Genomic DNA, 19,972 nt, shown 5'->3' with positions numbered 1-19,972 from the left:
AAATTTCCCAGAAGGAAAATACATTTTGATTGAAGAAAACCCCACCTTGTTTGAGGACAGTCAAGACAGTGCCCCAAATCTCTCTCCCTATGCATGAGTATTAAAAGTATTTTAATTAAACGTATCATAGTCTTGCTTACATTCTCACGTCCATCCTGTCGCCTATGTTCATTTACCGTAATAGCAGGAGTATATGCTCCTGATAGCGTGACTGTGTGAACTGGAAATAGAAATGTAGGATTATTAAACTTGTGATATTTTTCCAGATTTGCGACATTTTGAATTAATTAGCGCAGCAACGTGCATTAGGCACAGGGTACTGGATGATGGTATCGGAGCCTCGTTTGCAACATGTAAATCAACATGGTATCGGGTATTCATGCATCTCTATAATGTATAATAGATTTTCCCCATATAAATAGCTTGACACATTTTTTTTCTCAGGTGGTTCTGAACACTATGGGATGTTCGTTATTACTTAGATCCTGTTGATGCTGAAACTGTTGTCTATCAGCAATTATTCGGGGGTGGGGGGGGGGGGGGGGCGGCTCAACATTTTCCACCAGGTGGCAGCATTCCCAGGGAAACATGCCTTTATATGTTAAGACCTCACATGTGGATGTGTGAATGTGTGTGTGTGTGTGTGTGTGTGTGTGTGTGTGTTGGCCCCGTGGAAGAGAGGTTTACCTTGATCTCATCTATCTCATCAGGGACTATTTTGTATGCAGAGATTATGCCTCCAAGCCTGTGTGAGACAGAGAGAGAGAAAAAACTACTGTTAGTTTCGCTTTAATGACAAAAAAATAGGCGAAATAGAGGAAGAGAGAGAAAGAGAGAATCAATGAGGAAGATGTCAGAGTGCACATGCACGCATACACACACATGCACTCTCCCCTCTACAAATCAGATCAGCACATGTTAGGTCACTTTAAGAGAAGAAAAGTAGCTTTACACTTATTACATATTACTGGCAGTAATACTGAGTACCACTTTGTAAAATTAACAAATATCAATTCTCCATTCACCACAGAGCAACTTGGGGATGTCATTGTATCATCCAAGTCTTTATTAGAAGCTGCTTTAGACACAGTTTCTTTCCCTGTACTAAATCTGGGTAAAAGTCTGCCATTAAGTGCACTAATTTAAATTCGGTACTTTATGGCTATGTTTCACAGAAGCTAAAATATTATTATATAATGCCTTTGATAACTCTGTAATATCTTTAACTATTTTGTTTTCTCTGAAGTCAAAATTTGGGGTGAGTTTCTTTTACGTGTGATGATTCCACCATTTATATAAACACACACACGTATTATTTTTATTTAGCACTAAATTGCTGTTGGCATTTGAATATGAAGCAAGGTTTATATTAATAATAATTTTGTGTCACAGTAATCCCTTATTAATACATTAACAGCACTAAGATGTATTTAAGATGTAATCAATCCAAGGTTCTAGCTAATGACACATGTCCATTTTCACTTTTTCTCAATGCCACTGTGTTGTATGTTGTAATAGAAATTTAAAAAGACATTAAAAACTGTTAAAAAAAAAAAAACAAAAAAAAAAAACATGTTGCTTAACATGAAAGCGATCTTCCAAACAAGTGTTATTAGAGTTCTAGTAATATGATTACATTTTGCTCTCCTTTTAAAATGTGGTGAACTTTTCCTCAAGATGAAAGTTTGCTGTTAGTGCTGCGATTATTAGTCTGTGTTAAAAACATGATCTGTAGGTCTATATCGATCTAAATCATAATTGCTCCATGTCTTGGAGATGTTTTGCGCCAAAAATCATGAGACTACAGAGAGTAGTAAATCACCACAGTCCATTTAAAAACATTCATCTCCATTCCTGTGCATGTTTAGTTTACTGCATTATTTGAACACAGCCGCTGTCCCTCAAGTTGTGTGAAAATTTCGTGATGAATGAACCAATAGAAATGCTCCAAAATTACCTTTTCACATTGAAAGTTTTCCCACTGAAGGTTTAGGTTTTTTTCCTTCTCCTGTACACTTACTATTTTGAGAGATACATGTTTTTTCATTGGACAGCGAAATATACATTCTGGCAAACCTGATATTGTCCACTCATGTCGCTAAAAACAGAAAAACCTATACTAAAATGTCAAGTATGAGCAAATAAAACAATTGTGATTCATCACAATAAAGTACACAAAATGGTGATTCATTATTTTAATCCATGGGCACCATACTACACATTTTAACTCTGTATATCTTTCATAATGGCAGCACAAGACAATGGATTTTGGAAATCACGCAGGACTGCCTTGATTTAGGCCCTTACCATTGAACAACTATGAACAATAATGCCCACTAGTGTCTGCTTTTGGAACTACAGTCTAGCTGAGCGCAGGCCTGGCAGCCTACCAGCAAGAAAACGGCAGAATCCTGGTGATTAGGTGCTCAAACACAGCATAAATGGGGCAGAAAAATCTAGTTTAAGCTTCATCCCAAATCAGAAAAGACCTTGGACATTAGGGGTATTATTTGGATAGAAAAAGCATGCTACTGAAGTTTGAATGATTTTTATTCTTAGTATGAAAAACACTGAATTACAAGGGTGATGATGGTTTTCTTGTCAACACAATAGAACAAGAAAAGGAGAAGAGAGAGAGAGAAAGAGTGAGAGAGTGTGTGTGTGTGTGAGGGGGAGAGCTAAAAGGAGAATATGCTGAACACAAAAACGCAGCCCTCTTTAATCCAGTTGCCAGGGAAACCGCTGGTGTGTGAAGATTGGGGGTTTGGGGAGAGGTTCTTTTCCGAATGGGATGGGAATGATTTGGGGATGAGGGATTTTACTCCGGCTATCCTATTTGTGGACACGCGTTCAAGTGCGCACACGCACAAACACACGTCATTTGTTGACAGAAAAAGAGAGGTGATGAGACAGATGAATTCATACTAGAAAACTGTATACACTATATTACCAAAAGTATTCCCACAATAATCCAGATCATTGAATTCAAGTGTTCCAATCTCTTCCATGATCACAGGTGTATAAAATATAAACCAAGCCCATAGGCTTGCAGACGTCTTCTACAAACATTTGTCAAAGAATGGTACACTGTCAGGAGCTCAGTAAATTCCAGTGTGTTACTGTGAGAGGATGCCACCTGTGTAACAAATCCAGTCCTGACATTTCCTCACTACTAAATATTCCACAGTCAACTGTCAGTGGTATTATAACAAAGGGAAAGTGATTGGGAACGACAGCAACTCAGCCACAAAGTGATAGGGCATGTAAAATGACAGAGCAGGGTCTACAGATGCTGAAGCACATAGTGAGCAGAGGTCACTAACTTACTTCAGAGTCCATCGCAACTTCGTGTGGCCTTCAGGTTAGCTAGAAGAATAGTGTGTAGAGAGCGCCATGGAATGGCTTTCCACGGCCGGGCGGCTGTATTCAAGCCTTAGAGCAGTGCAATGCAAAACGTTGCATGCAGTGGTGTAAAGCAAGCTGACACGGGACTCTAGAGTAGTAGAGACATGTTCTCTGGAGTGACGAATCAAGCGTCTTCATCTGGTGACCTGATGGACAAGTCGGGTTTGGCGGTTGCCAGGAGAACGGTACTTGTCTGACTGTATTTTGCCAAGTGTAAAGTTTGGTGTAGGGGGGCGATAATGGAGTGGGGTTGAGCTCGGTTCTTAATTTCAGTGAAAGAGATTTTGGGCAATTTCATGCTCCTAAGTTTGTGGGAACAGTTTGGAGACAGCCCCTTCCTGTTCCTACATGACTGTGTACCAGTGCACAAAGCAAGGTCCATAAAGACATGGATGAGTGAGTTTGGTGTAGAAGAACTTGACCGTCCTGCATAGATTCCTGACCTCAACCTTTGGGATGAATTAGAGTGAAGACAGGCCTCGTCCAACATCTGTCCTCACAAACACACTTCTGGAAGAATGGTCAAAAATCCCATAAACACACTCCTAAAAATTGTGGAAAACCATCCAAGAAGAGTTGAAGCTGTTATAGCTGCTAAAGTTGGTCTGACATCATATTAAACCCTATGGATTAAGAAGGGGGTGGGGGGGTGCTTATGAGCTTATTGGAAATTTCATTCCATATCCATGGACATTAATATGCTATGCACTTCCCCAAACTGCTGCTACAAAGATATTCAAGGCTATAATTGTCTATAATGTTTTGGTAATTTTGCAACACCAACTTTCAGAGGATCTAAAATCACCTACATTTTAAAATAAATAAATATATAAATAATGTACAAATCACTGGGAAGATCATGGGGATATGAATGTGATATGTAGGTGGTGTGGTTTATGAACTTGGAAGTGGGTAAAATATGGAGTCAAAAAAGTGTCAAAAAGATTTTGAGTTTGTAAAACAATACTCACAAATGTAACGGACTTTGTAACTGCGTTTGAGCAACTACATACACGTAAAACTAAAATCCACATATGTATTGGAATAGACAAATTTAAAACAACAACAACAATAATAATACTTTAAATTATTCAATATGAAAAAAAGATTTGCATTTGTAAATCAAATGTCATGAATGTGTGAATCGGTACCTTCTCAAATGGCTTAAAATGTGCAAGAGCAAACCTTTTTAATGTTCCAAACGTGACCGTGGGAGTTCTTGAATGAGGTGGAAAAAAAATCCACACATTCGCCTTCTCTTTTGCATGTGAGAATCTCTCTTTGCAGTTGCGGATTTAAGACCCTGTTTTGACGGCCAATTGATGGACCAATAGGAAAGCTTTAGCTGAACCAATCACATCACGAGGTTTGTTTAACCAATCATTGAATCATTGATTTGTAGCTGTCACCTATAGCGCTTTTCCACCAAATGAACTCTATTCCTGATTTTTGGAACCTTGGTCCTTTCCAGTGAACCGCCACATTTCTACACGTTTAGAGGGGAATCAAGAATACGTCATGAGCGGGGAACGCTGTGGCCAAGTTCAGAGGCACTCACAGGGGTGTTATGGATGGGGTCAAGGAGGATGGACCAACACAGACCCATACTTCAGCAGAGTGCATTCAGCGAATAACGAACCCACGCAGTGCAAGAGACGACTCAAATGGTTTTATTTGGTGGCCACGAGCTCAATAATCTATAAACATGTTTTCAAAGCTTACATTTCTTTCACTAGCTGCCTTTCCCCCACTGAGACAATTTAAATTCAGGAGGGGTGTGAGGGAGGTTGCCTCGCGCTAGAGCCAATCAGGGTGAAGCTCCCACCTTCCAACACGTCTGGCATTTAAAGGGGTAGAGTACTGGGTTAGAAACAACGGTAAACAAAACTAACTAAAGAAATTAACTAAATTGCACCTTTTTGGCTGGTAAAACTTTTTAAATGAAGCATTAATGTTGACATGCATTCTTTCAGTAGTTTATTTTTTGTTGTGGTATAGAAATTCGTAATGAGAATCCTGGAATTTGTACCGACTTAAACATTTCTGGTATCGTGACATCCCTAGTCAGTTGCTGTCTTTGTCTAGCCACGTATGTACTTCTGAATGAAGTCCCACCCTGGTCCAGAGGACACGCAGCAGTGGTCTGATTAATTCCACCCTTTTTTTTTACCCGCCCCCTCTCATTAGTAATATCATCCATTCACGTCACTAAAGGTGACCTAACAGTGGGAGAGGTCTGCCAATCACCTCGCAAGGTAACATTTCAGTTTATGTGCACGGTTGTTGTGTGCAGGGGGACAAGGACACACACAAACAAACACACATGCCTTTATTCATCAGTACAGTGTGAACAGCCATTTAACTTCTGGCTGCTCCCTCTGCTCACATCTTGCTGTGTCTGACGCCTCACCTATATTAAGCGCATCAGACGCTGGCTCCAAATCAGACGCCACATAGTCCAGCCTCTTGGACATTGGTGACATTTATTTCTAGACTGGCCACTGAGCCATGAGGACAAACTATAGGCTGGACGCGCTGTGCCAAAGCACGATAAATTAAATGGCCCATGGACTATTCAAGTTTGACACACTGGGACTCCTGGCCAATTTAAGAAAACAGATCACAGCTAAAAAAGCCTTGTACCTGGAACCTATACATTTTATTACACACACACACACACACACACACACACGCTCACATGCAGTTCCAAGTGAGCCAAATAGGGACCAGGGTGAATTGTCAATCATGACGAAATGCAGATCCCTAGCACAAAGGATGCATTTGTAAAATCCAAAATGATCACATTTGTTTTTATACGACTCACAACAGCAGCTTGTAAAATATGCCATGGTCTTTTGAAGAGGTTAAAAAGCTCCTTGGATCAGTGTCAGACGATGATTCCAAGGAGATGTGGAAGTGCAACAAGGAATGAGGGAGGGAGGGAGGGATGGATGGATAAATACATACATACATACATACATACATACATACATACATACATAAATAAATAAATAAATAAATCAAACAAGCACTCTACTGATCTGTGGAGCTGTTTGGTTGGACACACCATTTACCAGCAGAGTCAGGCAGGTACAATGCAATGGAAATGTGCCATAAGATCTATATATATATACCCGTGATCTGACCAGAACTGTGAGTTTTGTGATTTGTTACACCACTATAAAAGAGCACCCCTGTTTAACATATTTCAAAGACCAACTGGTAGTTTTTTCCAGTGCTTCTTCACATAATAATACAGCCACAGTACTGACAAGTAATAGCGTTTTTCACCAATAAGGACCAGGAACAGTTCCCAACAGTTGCAAAGCTATTTAGGAACTCTTTGGCACGTTTCCACCAACCAAAACTGGTTCGCGAACCAGGAAGTTTAATTTCCAGCTGCACCCAAATAAGAGCCTGGCGTATCAAGCTAAAGGAGGTCCAGAAAGAACACAGAGCCTCAGATAATGTGTTACTGTGCAGCAGAGCTGTACGGGTCATTTATAGCATGCTACATTCATTTATTCATTCATTAGCTGTAACCACTTATCCAGTTCAGGTTCGTGGTAGGTCCAGAGCCTACCTGGAATCATTGGGCGCAAGGCGGGAATACACCCTGGAGGGGGCACCAGTCCTTCACAAGGTCACACACACTTACAGCTTCACAACTACAGACACTTTTGAGTCGCCAATCCACCTACCAATGTGTGTTTTTGGACGGTGGGAGGAAACCGGAGCACCAGGAGGAAACCCACGCAGACACAGAGAGAACACACCACACTCCTCACAGACAGTCACCCGAAGCGGGAATCAAACCCACAACTTCCAGGTCCCTGGAGCTGTGTGACTGCGACACTACCTGCTGCAACACCGTGCCGCCCTACAGCATGTTACACCATAGAAATAAATAATAGGAAATAAAACAGGAAAATGCTCCGTTTGTGTTTTCTCTAAGGCTGTGGCGACTTTTCTCTCTCCACTATTTCCAAGCTCAGCAGGTCGGCTCAGATCTCTGCAAGATTTACACACATTATCTAAAACCACTGTAAACAGTGGATAAACCAAGACTCTTATGACTCTCAGTTCAGTGACAGTGGAACCAAGCAACCCTGCAACATCCCTAATAGACTTTTTCAAATCTGGGAGCACTCTCCATGGAGCAAAACTGGTTCCTTCAACAGCTAAAAGAAATCTGATCCTACATCTTGTGTGAGTAACACCTTATAGAAATAAAATGATGAATTTCATGAAATTGTGAATTTCATTAATAATTTTGGCTTTAAAAAAGAAAAATAAATAAATTAAAAATCAGATTTTACAAGGTTTTCCCAAACCTGTGTTGGACAGTGGATGTGTGGCTAATTGAAAAGGCCACAGTGCAATCTTTGGTTCTTCGACTTATTCCAGTCTTGGACGTTATTTGACCTTGTCTATCTAGAGACACGGTATTCAAAAATTCTTCTCACTGACAGAAAACACAAAGTCTCAGACACATGGCTCAGTGACCTTGGCGTCATCTCTGATGGACATCACTGGCATCTCAGCGCCCACAGCACCCCCTCGGCTAGGATTAAAAGATGGACCCGGGCAGGCTTATGGCTTTGGGCTGTTGCTGGCACTGACAGCTATAGAGTGAGATCATGGGGGTCTGAGGGTATAGAGCTCAAACTCATAGACCACATACATCACTGTGGCCTCAGACCCTAACACAGGCATACACTTGGAAAGGCATGCACAGAATTAAGATTCATTCTCTAGTCTAACAGCAGACTATGGACTGTATGAGTGTACAATTGGTAGAAGAGAGTGAGTGAGTGAGTGAGTGAGTGTGTGTGTGTGTGTGTGTGTGTGTGTGTGTGTGTGTGTGAGTGAGTGAGTGAGTGAGAGAGAGAGAGAGAGAGAAAATGTTCTTGGAACAAATCCATCTTTTTTTTTATTTTTACTGCCACAATTCATTCATTGATGAAAAATGTCATTCGGAAAATTCAGATGGAAAATGGTATTTTGTAAAGTAACTTAGGTTGACTGATTTGTTCCAATATCTAATACAAATAAAGCCATTTCATTTAGCCATATGCAATGTCCATTATTAATCATACATCTAACCTCTTATTTGTATTAGAGCCTATAGATCAAGGCTTGTGTGTCCTTGTTTGAATTGCCATTAGGGTTGACAGCTATAAACAACCCATACCTGGAACTCAAGGAATTATGACTAAGAGACCACTTCTGTGCCCACTGCTAAGGGTCACAATAAGGATGCACAGAGGGCACAAGCCCTTTGGTCAGCACAATAATAAGTGACAAAGTATTTAGAAGACTTAAATGAACGCTAGGTAGTAATTTCACCTTAAAATTATAGCTTTAAAATCACTGTGATACCTCACATGTTTGTAATAAGGAGGAGAGCGCATCTGTCACTGCTACACCAGGCTCAGCACTGCAGAAACTGCACTATCTATCTTTTGCTGGTTGGGCAATATAAGCAAAATTTACTTGTTTTTCTTAATTTTGGTCGACAGACGTTGTAATTGAGATATTGGTATATAAAATATAAAAGACAAAAAAAAAAAAAAAACAAGAAACATGACAGCAGCTTTAAACATGAATGTCTTGGCTAAGTCAATATTAATATTGTTTAACTAAATTTAAAACTGCGTGCAACGAGCAGACTGCAGCGCACTGTAATGAAAAACAATCAGTAATAGATGCTGTAAATAATGTAAATAACAGGAGGTCCTCGGGTTACGTCAGTCCCGAGTTACGATGTTTCGTGGTTACGACATCTCCCATTTACTGTATAAAGCCTTGTTTCGACTTAAGTGGTTTTGCGTCGTAAACGTCATAACGCGAACTTCGTGTTTGGTGTGCGCGGCGGAAGAATACACGGTTACGCGGCTCAGGACCGAGGAGGATAGGTGTTAGTATAGGATAAGTGCTTACAATATGTTATTTACGTACAGTATGTACGAATGTTCCGACTTACACCGTAAATCGGTTTACGACCGTAAGTCGAGGACCCCCTGTATATTGAAATCTTATCATTATTGAAACATTTTATATTGCAATATATATATTGATATTGAATTATTGTCCTGCCCTAGTAGGAAACCGCCTCCTTTGGACCCTTATTTCAGGACAGTGCTATAAAAGTAAACTCTGCAACTGCAGGGGGAGCCCAGGAGCAAAAACACCAAATATTAGTATTCCTTTAAAGCCTATGGATGTTTGGTTCCTATCACCACTGTAAACATTTCTGACCAGGAAAACAAATCTAGGATGTTTTTATATCTACAAATACTGTGAATTAATTTATATACATGTTAAAAACTTGTTTTAAGGGTAAAAATAAAGTAAGGTCCGGAAACCAGTGGAAAAAGGCTATGATGTGTATGGCTAGACTTTTGTACTCACAAAGATGGATCATGAACAAGGTCTTTAAGGTTGATTCCGCTGCGGTCCTCAGCAAGGTTTCTGAAGCAGCTGTCACTCACTGCAAAGAGGACACACAAATATATCACTATATGACACTAGTTATACACAATACTTGACACCATGTTTTAAACAAATACATAAATTTGAATGATAACAGTGAATCCATAAAGCTTTAATATCGGCCAATTTTATCAGCAAATGATAAAATCTTTAATTCTATCCGAGAAAAGCAGAATGAATTCACATACACAACCCTAAATGCCACATACAAAACATTATTTTCCGTAAGGTTTGCCACATAAAAATATTAACATTAGACAATTTCTTACTAATAGGACGTGATGAAATGTTACTATTGACAACACATGGCATACCAAGCTGCAGCTGCACTGCTGTTTCCATTTTTTCAAATATCTCCCTCCACCCTGCGTAGTGCACAGTGTACATCAAAGTAATGCTTTTTGCACAAAATTTGTGCAGTATATCAATTAAAATAATTTTTACTCCATGTAAGCTTCATGGCTGAATTCAGCTAATTTAAAGACACTATATCAGATATTTTAAATATCAATAAAGCAGTAAACAACTCATTTCTATGTAAATAGAGTGGAGTAAAGGCACCCTGAGCAAAAAATGAAGTAACACACATTGTGTGCTGTTCTCTGCTCTTTGTTTTTGTAGCCAAGTTGGCGACGTGCATATCAGTCCCATCCTGTGGAAACTTTGGCTTTCCACACATTTTGTTTTGCCACCCCCAAGAGACAAGACAATGACAACCCATGGGTGTGGGTGTGTTGAGGCCGCAGGTAGGAACAAAGAGTTCAGAGAGCAGATGGCGACTGAAATTCGGACTAAAATTTTAGACCCTGTGTCTAAAATTGGTTAAAAACATTTCTTGCAGCCTATCATTTAGAATATCGCTTCACAACTCATTAACATAATTTGTCGATTGTTGCTCTGTCACTGTGCCGCTTGCCGCTGAATCGCAGCTACAAAACAAGTTCTTCCATAGGAAATGACTGGACGCTTGTCACTTTGTTGCCTGCTAGTGTGAATGCAGTTAATGTTCACATGAAAGCTACTGTCCAAATATTCCACCAAGAAAAAAAAATTAAAACTTTTCTTAAGCTAAAATTGAACCGTGACTCCTCCGTAGTCCTTGTCTATGTTTAGCAGCCTGTTTCTTTGGGTACTGTGTTGAGAAAACAAACAGGATGTGGGATGGCTGAAGGCAGGGCATGACCAAATACGAAGCATTTGTTTTGGTCTGAGATTCTGGCACTCACACACTGTGATATCTAGTTGGATAATGTGGGATATATCACCTTTAACATGCACCCATAAGGGGTGGCATTCAAATGTGCAAACACAGCTTGTAAAGTTTTTATAAAAACAAGCATGAAATGAAATAAAGTGAATAATAAAGCTATATTCTGAGCTCAAGGTCACTATAATCAGTGTCAAACATTGCCTAAAGGGTTGTAAAGCCCCCAGGCACTGGGCTGTGGATCAGCATTATATTGGGTGTAATGCTGCTTCAGTGCTGTAATGTTACTTGCAGAGACGTTCTCACTCTGGGGTTTCACTGTTTAAATTTAGCCTTCAGTAAAACAAAAGATTTGTGCCTCCTACCAAAATCTCAGCTACATCCAAATCATGTACTACACACTAATGCTATAGTTGTTACTATGTACTAACCTTAGCAGTACGAGTTTGGCCAGCTAGTACACAAAATGTGAATATACTAGACTGTTACTGCCCCATTTTTTCATATGTTAAAACTCAGATCCTTCCATACTCTGCAGTGCATAGTGTAGGTCATAAAATAATGGTTTCTGCCCTAAAATAGTGAATTATTTATATTAATTCATATTCAATGTAAGCTTCACATCCGTCTGTGTAATATTTAGAGTCCTGTCTGAGTGTAATAAGTAGTCATTTTTACATTTTCTGAAGTGCAATATAGAAATTTTTCACACAAGAAGCTCCCTTTCAATTTCCTGTTGGATTGTGAGACAATAGCTTCCAATGTTACAACTCAACGCTTGACTACTTCTAAGTATGCACTTTGAATTTTTTAGCATTTGACGGTTGTAACTATAAGTGTTGCACAATATACCGATACTAGAAAAGTATCTCAATACTTTGTCATTAAAAATGTTACAATACCCGTTATAATGAGTACCGGTACTTTAAGGAGTGTTTTAAAATAAGAGCAGTATTTCCAATGATTACCACAGGGGGCAGTGTGCACCCACAGAACTCTGCCTCCTCTCCCTCCCTTAATGATTTGTAGACTTTTCAGACCTTCTAGGGAGTTATTTAAAAGAGAAAAAACCCGACTAGTACCTATCTTCTACTTTTTATAGAAGAAAATCGCTGGTAGCACAACTCGTGAGAACACCAGGAGTGACCGTGAGCGGAAGAGACAGCTCTCTCTCTGCGGCATCTCTGCTCCCGAAGACGGAGCTCGAGGAGACACAGCTCCCTCACTGCAGCTCGTCTGCTCCAGAGATGGAGCAGCACAGTCGGTACGTGTAGCATCTCACACAGATCAGAATGAGCTGCGAATGTGCAAAGAGTGTTGCCAAAGAAAATTTGCTTCCCTTTATGTTGAATTCATGCCTTTTTATGAACTCCTGAACTGAGATCACACGATTGAGGCATTCAGCTTTATTCAAACAGTAAGCACATCTGACATACGAACGTGTGACATAGGGTCGAAGGCGTGATTGGACCCAGAAATGGTGAAACGACACGTGTGGCATCACACTTAAACAGATACCAGAGATTTTGCAGACCGCCCTCAGTTTGTAGAGAAAGTACATTTCTTTGCCTGATGTTTTAGGTTTTTGTGATGGTATCGTTTCAGTGTCGGTATCAAGATATTTAGGCAGTTATTGTATTGAAAGTCATTATTTTGGTATCATGATAATGTTAGTAACTATACTACATACTTAAACACTAGGGAAACTGAGAAGCAGCTCTCGTCTCTACCTTACACTTGAACTTTGTGCTTTTTTCTGAACAACATGTGGAAACCATATATCTATAAACCTATTTTGTTTGCTGTTATATATCATGTAGCAAAACATTGTTTTTTCCACTGTAAGTTAACAATCAATGTTATATTAAAGCAAAACATGCAAACGAAGTATAGACTTAAGCCCAATGTATACTTCAGGATCGAATCTACGGCGCAGCCTGATGCACACCTCACCAGAAATGTAACTATACGTGGCGTAGACGCAGGCCGCAGACTGTGATTGGTCAGTAGTCGGACGGACATAGTTTAAGTTGAACAGAAAATCTACAGAAATATGAACTCCTTTCCTCCACACACAGATAGCAAGAGATTGCATCAGACATGGTGTGGACGTCAGGGACGAATAGAAATGTTGAACAAAGGATAAATACGGATGTCTTTAGCATCAAAATAAAACTCAAGCGAGACCACATGGGAAAAAATGTGTCGCTTTGTATTTGTTTCCTTTCTTGGCACCTCATATAAACTATGCTCTGACCCAAACAATGACTTAGTCCCTAAATAGTGCACTTTAAAGACTTATGAATCTAATTCTACTACACCACCTCATTGTGTGCTACATAGTGTACAGGAAGATGTTTGAGATTCAGCCCTAATGGTGTGGTGGGGTAATTGCAGAGCGATGCAGACACCAACGAAGAAATATAAACTCTAGCAACAGCATAGGACTCTTGCGTAGCCTACGGCATAGGCTATTTTCGAGTCAACGCAGAAGTAGAAATCAGCATCTATAAGTTTATACATCAAAAAACAAGTCTTTTCGTGGTGGGATTGGGGTCACTGCCCCTATTGTCCACGACGGCATCTATCTGCCTCTTCAATGGCCAAACTGACTAGCGTCATTGTGTAATTGTCAAGAAAAAGACATACGTAGTGCGCTAAATAAATAATAAAGCAATGAATTCCATGCAAGCCAGATCTCTTATTATGCAAAACTGGGATGGTGCAACACTTGCTTCATAATTGCGGCATTCTCTTAGTGCTCTCTCTTCATCTTCCTCTTTCTCCATCTCTCTCTCTCTACCCTGCTAACCCTTGATCTATAAATAGACTGGTGTTCCCTGTAGGAGGCAGTAGAATTGAGCACCCCTCAGAGAAGCAGCAAAAAACTTCTGTCACACACTCACGCACACAAAATCATCATGTGCATATGCGTGAGGACCACCCCACCTCCTATGCCAATTACTGATGGTCCTGTGTTGTGGGTGGGGGGTGGGGTGGGGTGGGGGGTGAAGATATGCACAGCTGGAACAGGCATCAAAACATTGGATTTAAAATGCTCCTGTGCAAGGAAAACAGATAAATAGATATCTCTCTCTCTCTCTCACACACACTCTATGGCTGTGACTCAGAACTCCACTGACAGAAAAAAAGGTCTGTCTGCACCAGATATTTTACAGAGGTGAGAGATTCCCTCACTGTGTCTGTGTGTGTCTGCTGCCTGGGGCTGAGAGTAGGAGTTAGAATAGGGTGAGAGGAGCTTTTGTAAACCTCCGTCTAGTTAACCCTGCGTAGTCCAAGGCACAGAGAAGGCACTGGTGTCAGTATCAAGTCGATATAAACAAAAATTCCATTAAGTCTCATATCAAATGGGAAATAAAGAATGAATTCAGTCTAATGCTATAATGTATCCATCTTTCTCAGTGTATTCCACACCTGTAATATCTGGGCGACTCTTTTTTTGCAATACACTTAAATAAATTCGACCTGTCATGTTCAAATTGGCTTTTTAAATGTTATAATGTGATAACAGTATTGTCCAATTAATTATAAAATAATAAAACCAGAAAATATTCCATATATAATTATACACAACATAAGATGTAAAATATCCTTTGCCAATCCATTAGAGCTTGACGCAGGGTACCTATACAGCTATACCTAGCCCCACTGGTACTGTTAATGCACACTCAGTGCCACCAGTTCCATGTGAACTTTACATGCTACATCAACAATCCTAATAGCACCTCTACAGTGCATTTCCCCAGGTAATCTGTGCTCTCCTTATCCACAACCACTGGCTAGACCTAAAAAATAATCTACTCCGAATCCCCAACAAAACTCTTCTAATTCAACTGAATTAATACTCCAAATCTGCGCTAAATTCCCAACCATGGTGAGCTAGTTTTTCACCACCCATTTTCTGATCGTGACATCAACAGTCAGTGAGCTCCCACAGCGCCCCCTCCCTGTGGCTCTCCAATGCACATGAATGTACATGATTTAGCCATGTGCTAACCAAACAGAACAGAAATTTGACACACCAGACAATTTTGTCATAATTTTCAGATACAGTAAACATTTTTAAATACAGCAGGATATGGTATTAGCATTACACTGAACAACTCTACTAGGAATGCAAGATTCATCTTTTTGTACTGAAGCTGCAGTATGAAGGAATGCAATTTTAAACCACAAAAGCTGCTATTTGGCACAGTGGTGCAGCAGGTAGTGTCGCAGTCATACAGCTCCAGGGACCTGGAGGTTGTGGGTTTGAATCCCACTGCGGTTGACTGTCTGTGAGGAGTTTGGTGTGTTCTCCCAGTGTCCATGTGGGTTTCCTCTGGGTGCGCCTGTTTCCTCCCACAGTCCAAAAACACACGTTGGTAGGTGGACTGGCGACTTAAAAGTGTCCGTAGGTGTGTATTCCCGCCTTGTGCCCAATGATTCCAGGTAGGCTCTGGACCCACTGTGACCCTGAACTGGATAAGCGCTTACAGATAATGAATGAATGAAAAGCTGCTATTTTAATTTAGCTACATTAATATTAATTGACTTCACAAGATTTAAACCACTTGTGGTTCAGTATATTAGCATTTTCATTTTGGGGATCTAGAACCCCCCAACAATAACACAGAATTAAAAAACCCAGCCAATTTTCTGTGATCTGCAAACATCTGTCTCTCTCCAATCACATGTATGATCCTTGTGGTATTCTGACCAAAGCATGTGACATATACTATATTAAGACCCAGAGGCATGTATTAACTTGTGGAAAAGTGGCATGTCCACTCAAATGGCGGCCAAGTTAAATCAGTCTGTGAGAGTCAAACACTGCTTTGTAAATGAAGATCTGCATGATTAATTTAGTCTGGCACTCTACATTCAGCCTTAAAAAATTAACAAGGAATATCTACTTGGGCTCCTCAGTTACAAAAACAGGGCTACACCTTAATTTAAAGAAAACAACATCTATATCAATCACAGCCACAATATGTGACAGAAAAAATAAATAAATAAAAAAAAGCATTTAGAGCTGGTATATTTACTCCAGAGTGAGTGGAGTGATGGAGATGCCTCTAATACCTTTGATACAACTTGAATGGTGCTTGTGATCCAGAAATAAGGTAACCATCCAACACCAGTACCTGACCATAATACTGTTTGTGTGGATGAAGACAACTGTGTTATTCCAACATTCTGGAAAAGTAGAGGCTGTTAATGCGGGAAATGAAGGAAAACTCTTGATTAACTCCCCTGATTTAAGAAGGAAAGCCAAATTGGATATGAACACAAACTGTTGGCGCTACAGTGTACTGTGCCATGGTACAGCGTTTGGAAGATCTGTGGGAAACAGATCATTTTTAATCATGAAAGCCTGATTGATCCTAAAGGCTCATGTTTAAAAAAAAAGTGCTTCAATGTAAGGCAGTATTTTTCTAAAGCTCAGAAAGTATTGTAATTAAAAACCCAAACATTCTTCAGCTCTTTTGTGATTTTATAGTGGTGTGTAGTATTAAAAATGACAACTGTCACTGTACAGAAAAATTATCCTTAAATTAAACATTAATACGCTACTTTCATGATCACTAACATCACTTGTAGTTTTAGATACAATATTATCCCCAAGAACAAAACAATGTGTGTGTGTGTGTGCCCCGTTATGTATGCTCTCCTCCAGGTGGACCGTCATTACTGGTTGAGAGTACACTGTGCGCATTTGGCTGTCGATTGATTGTAAAGTGTCCTCTGGTTTCTAGAAAAGTGCTACATAAGTAATTATAAATACATTAATAAATGTTAGATTAGTTGGATTTGCTGATAGTATCAATTCTATCAGTATCAGGTTTAGTATCGCATTCATTCATTCATTCATTATCTGTAACCGCTTATCCAATTCAGGGTCACGGTGGGTCCAGAGCCTACCTGGAATCATCGGGCGCAAGGCGGGAATACACCCTGGAGGGGGCGCCAGTCCTTCACAGGGCAACGCAGACACACACACACACATATTCACACCTACGGACACTTTTGAGTCACCTACCAACTTTGTGTTTTTTGACTGTGGGTGGAAACCGGAGCACCCGGAGGAAACCCATGCGGACACAGGGAGAACATACCAACTCCTCACAGACAGTCACCCGGAGCAGGAATCGAACCCACAACCTCCAGGTCCCTGGAACTGTGTGACTGCGACCACCGTGCCGCCCTTTTAGTATCACAAAGAAACCCAAAAGACTATAACCTAAAAGACCAAAGATGTCTTGCTAATAAAATGTCAAAATCTCTCACACTAACCGCAGAATTAAAAACTATTTTATAAAGAATTTTAAAGCATTTATTTGAAGATCAGGTGAAGTGGGTAATATATTTCTATAGCAATAGCAAAGAAAATTATTTTATATAACATCTATATTAAATTATATATATTTTTAAGTTGTGGGTTTGGTGTTTGGTGTGTTCTCCCCGTGTCGCGTGGGTTTCCTCCAGGTGCTCCAGTTTCTTCCCACGGTCCAAAACCATTTGCAGGCGGATCGGCAACTCAAGTGTCCATAAGTGTGAGTGAATGTGTGTGTGTGTACGTGTCACCCTCCAGGGTGTGTTCTTGCATTGTGCCCAGTGATTCCGGGTAGGCTCCTGACCCACCGTACACACACACACATACACACACCTCTGCAGGTAGCAGCTTAAGTATACTTCTTTCTGCTTGACTAACCGGGGTGTAATTAAATGAAGTCTGAATTTTGCAGCCCTGGGGAGTCCCACTGGCCACGAGTCTCATGAGAACGTGTGGAACTGAACAGACATAATCTGATTGGTGGCGTGAAAGAGGAGTGTGTGTAATTGCCACATCTCTGTGGTTATTTGATTTGCTAGCAAGAACAAACTCAAATTGGCATTGGTTATGCTGACCTTGTGACCAGTGTTTCCATTTGCCTGTTTACTCCGTAGCAAAATTAGCAGCTTTTCAAACTCCAAGATATTGTTCCCTTCAAATTGTTAAAGTTTTTTTTCTTATAAACATATAAATCATATAAACATTAATTTGGGCATGTGGAACTTCTACCAACCCACAAGCTGTGAAAAAACATCCCAGTGAATTATTTGAGAACATGGGATAAAACAAGTTGCGTTGTGTTAGTGTCTTATTCAGATAGCAGGAAATTCAGAACATTTCTGGTCATTGCTCCTCATGCATTTTCATGTTTTCTATTTGTAGAGCACTGTGTGTGATGGTCTTATGAATGCAGATATAGATAACAACCAACACATTAAAAAAAGACTGAGGTCAAATATGTATTTTACACAGAACAACCAAACAATCTAGGGATGTAAAAAAAATGAAGCTATTTAAAAAGGGTAGGAAGCTTGGGTGCCAGAACGTAACTGCTGCATTATTTAATGTGACCTGGCACCAGAATGTGAAGGCCCCATCATTTGAGGAGCATAAAATTCTGTTAAGGTATTTGTGTGTCAGAATATATTTGTGATTTATTATTATTATTATTTACTCATTGTTTTTTTAGCCAAACTGTCCTGAAAGTTAAATTTCCATCACCAAGGCTACATTTACATTACCAGGCTGAAGTGATACAGATCAGATTTTTTTTTGCCTTGAATGTGACAAATATCTGATTGTGTGAACATGTCAAATCCGATTTCAGTCACATTCATATGCGATCATAGGTCTGATACATATCATATGCCATGCGACAGAAATGTGAATGGTCAGATCAGATTTTATACATCTTTTTTGCCTATACACATGTGCCTAGAACTGTGGTCTCACCAGCACCAGCAGCACAGCAATGCAGTAGAGGCCCAACTAGCTCTCTACATAGTGCACTTAACAGATTATAAAACTACTGCACCCAAACAGGGGACTAGTTTAACAGCAAGATGTGAAACTTATACTCAAATGTTATTTTATGACCTACACTGTGCACTACATCGTGTGGAGGGAGACGGCTGGGACTGTGCTGATCTCTTGATGCAGCCGTGAAGGTAATCAAGCTGGCTTTTTTTATGTCTTGAATTTCTAATGTAATACAGTTGAAAAAAGCTGTCTGCTGCCCTCAAGTTTTATTTGTGTAACAAATATCATGCATTTGTGGATGGTGACAGAGGTGACGTGCGTAAACGTAGCGTGTACAAGGGGTGAGCAATATAGCCATAAAATAATATCATGATATTTCACAGTATTTTGGTGATATAGACATCCTTGGTAATATGATGAAGCATTGAAAAATATTTTTATTAATTTCCATAACTCACTATTGCAACCTAAGTTATTTTAAAACGTACTATATTTAATTATTAATTAACTTATAAATAATATATATGACTAATAACAAATGTATTATTTATCATTAAATCACTTTATTGGCCACTGTGCTTGCACACAGAAAAATTTGTTCTCCCCATTTAACCCAATTCATGCAGTGAAACACACATTTACATACACTAGTGAACACTAGGGGGCAGTGAGCACACAAGCCCAGAACAGTGGGCAGCCCTAGCCACGGCACCCGGGAAGCAGTCGGGGGTTAGGTGCCTTGCTCAAGGGCACGTCAACACAACAACATCACAATATTGATTATTTTTATCGTTTTAAAAATTATGACGAGATTATATCGTGAATGTCACTGCCCTGGTGTGCACTTTTGTGTCATATATGGGATAGATTTATATATATTACAGACAGATACAGGACACTTACTTGTACATAAATATAAATGGTCAATACAGCCAAATGTAATCTGAGCAAAAAAAGAAACATCTGAATTGATTAATGAGTGTTGTAATATTAATGTCGCTCTAAAACACACACACACACACATGAATTTCTCTGTATTCTCCTCATTG

The 19,972-nt window shown here is 39.8% G+C and overlaps 1 protein-coding gene across 10 annotated transcripts in view; it reads right to left on the bottom strand.

Annotated features, from left to right (window-relative positions):
* Positions 1–19,972, bottom strand: part of gphna (gephyrin a) — a 127,900-nt gene that overhangs the window by 72,837 nt on the left and 35,091 nt on the right. For all 10 annotated transcript variants that reach the window (XM_066673343.1, XM_066673360.1, XM_066673373.1 and 7 more), the window contains exons 2-3: positions 9,820–9,898; positions 688–745 (exon numbers count right to left, since the gene is read on the bottom strand). In XM_066673343.1, the coding sequence (XP_066529440.1) occupies positions 688–745; positions 9,820–9,898 (137 nt within the window). The remainder of the gene's footprint in view (positions 1–687; positions 746–9,819; positions 9,899–19,972) is intronic.

Source organism: Hoplias malabaricus, chromosome 1 (genome assembly GCF_029633855.1).
Source record: "Hoplias malabaricus isolate fHopMal1 chromosome 1, fHopMal1.hap1, whole genome shotgun sequence".
Classification (NCBI taxonomy): Eukaryota; Metazoa; Chordata; class Actinopteri; order Characiformes; family Erythrinidae; genus Hoplias; species Hoplias malabaricus.
The sequence above is the reverse complement of the archived record's forward strand: the minus strand, read 5'-3'. Positions and strand labels throughout refer to the sequence as shown.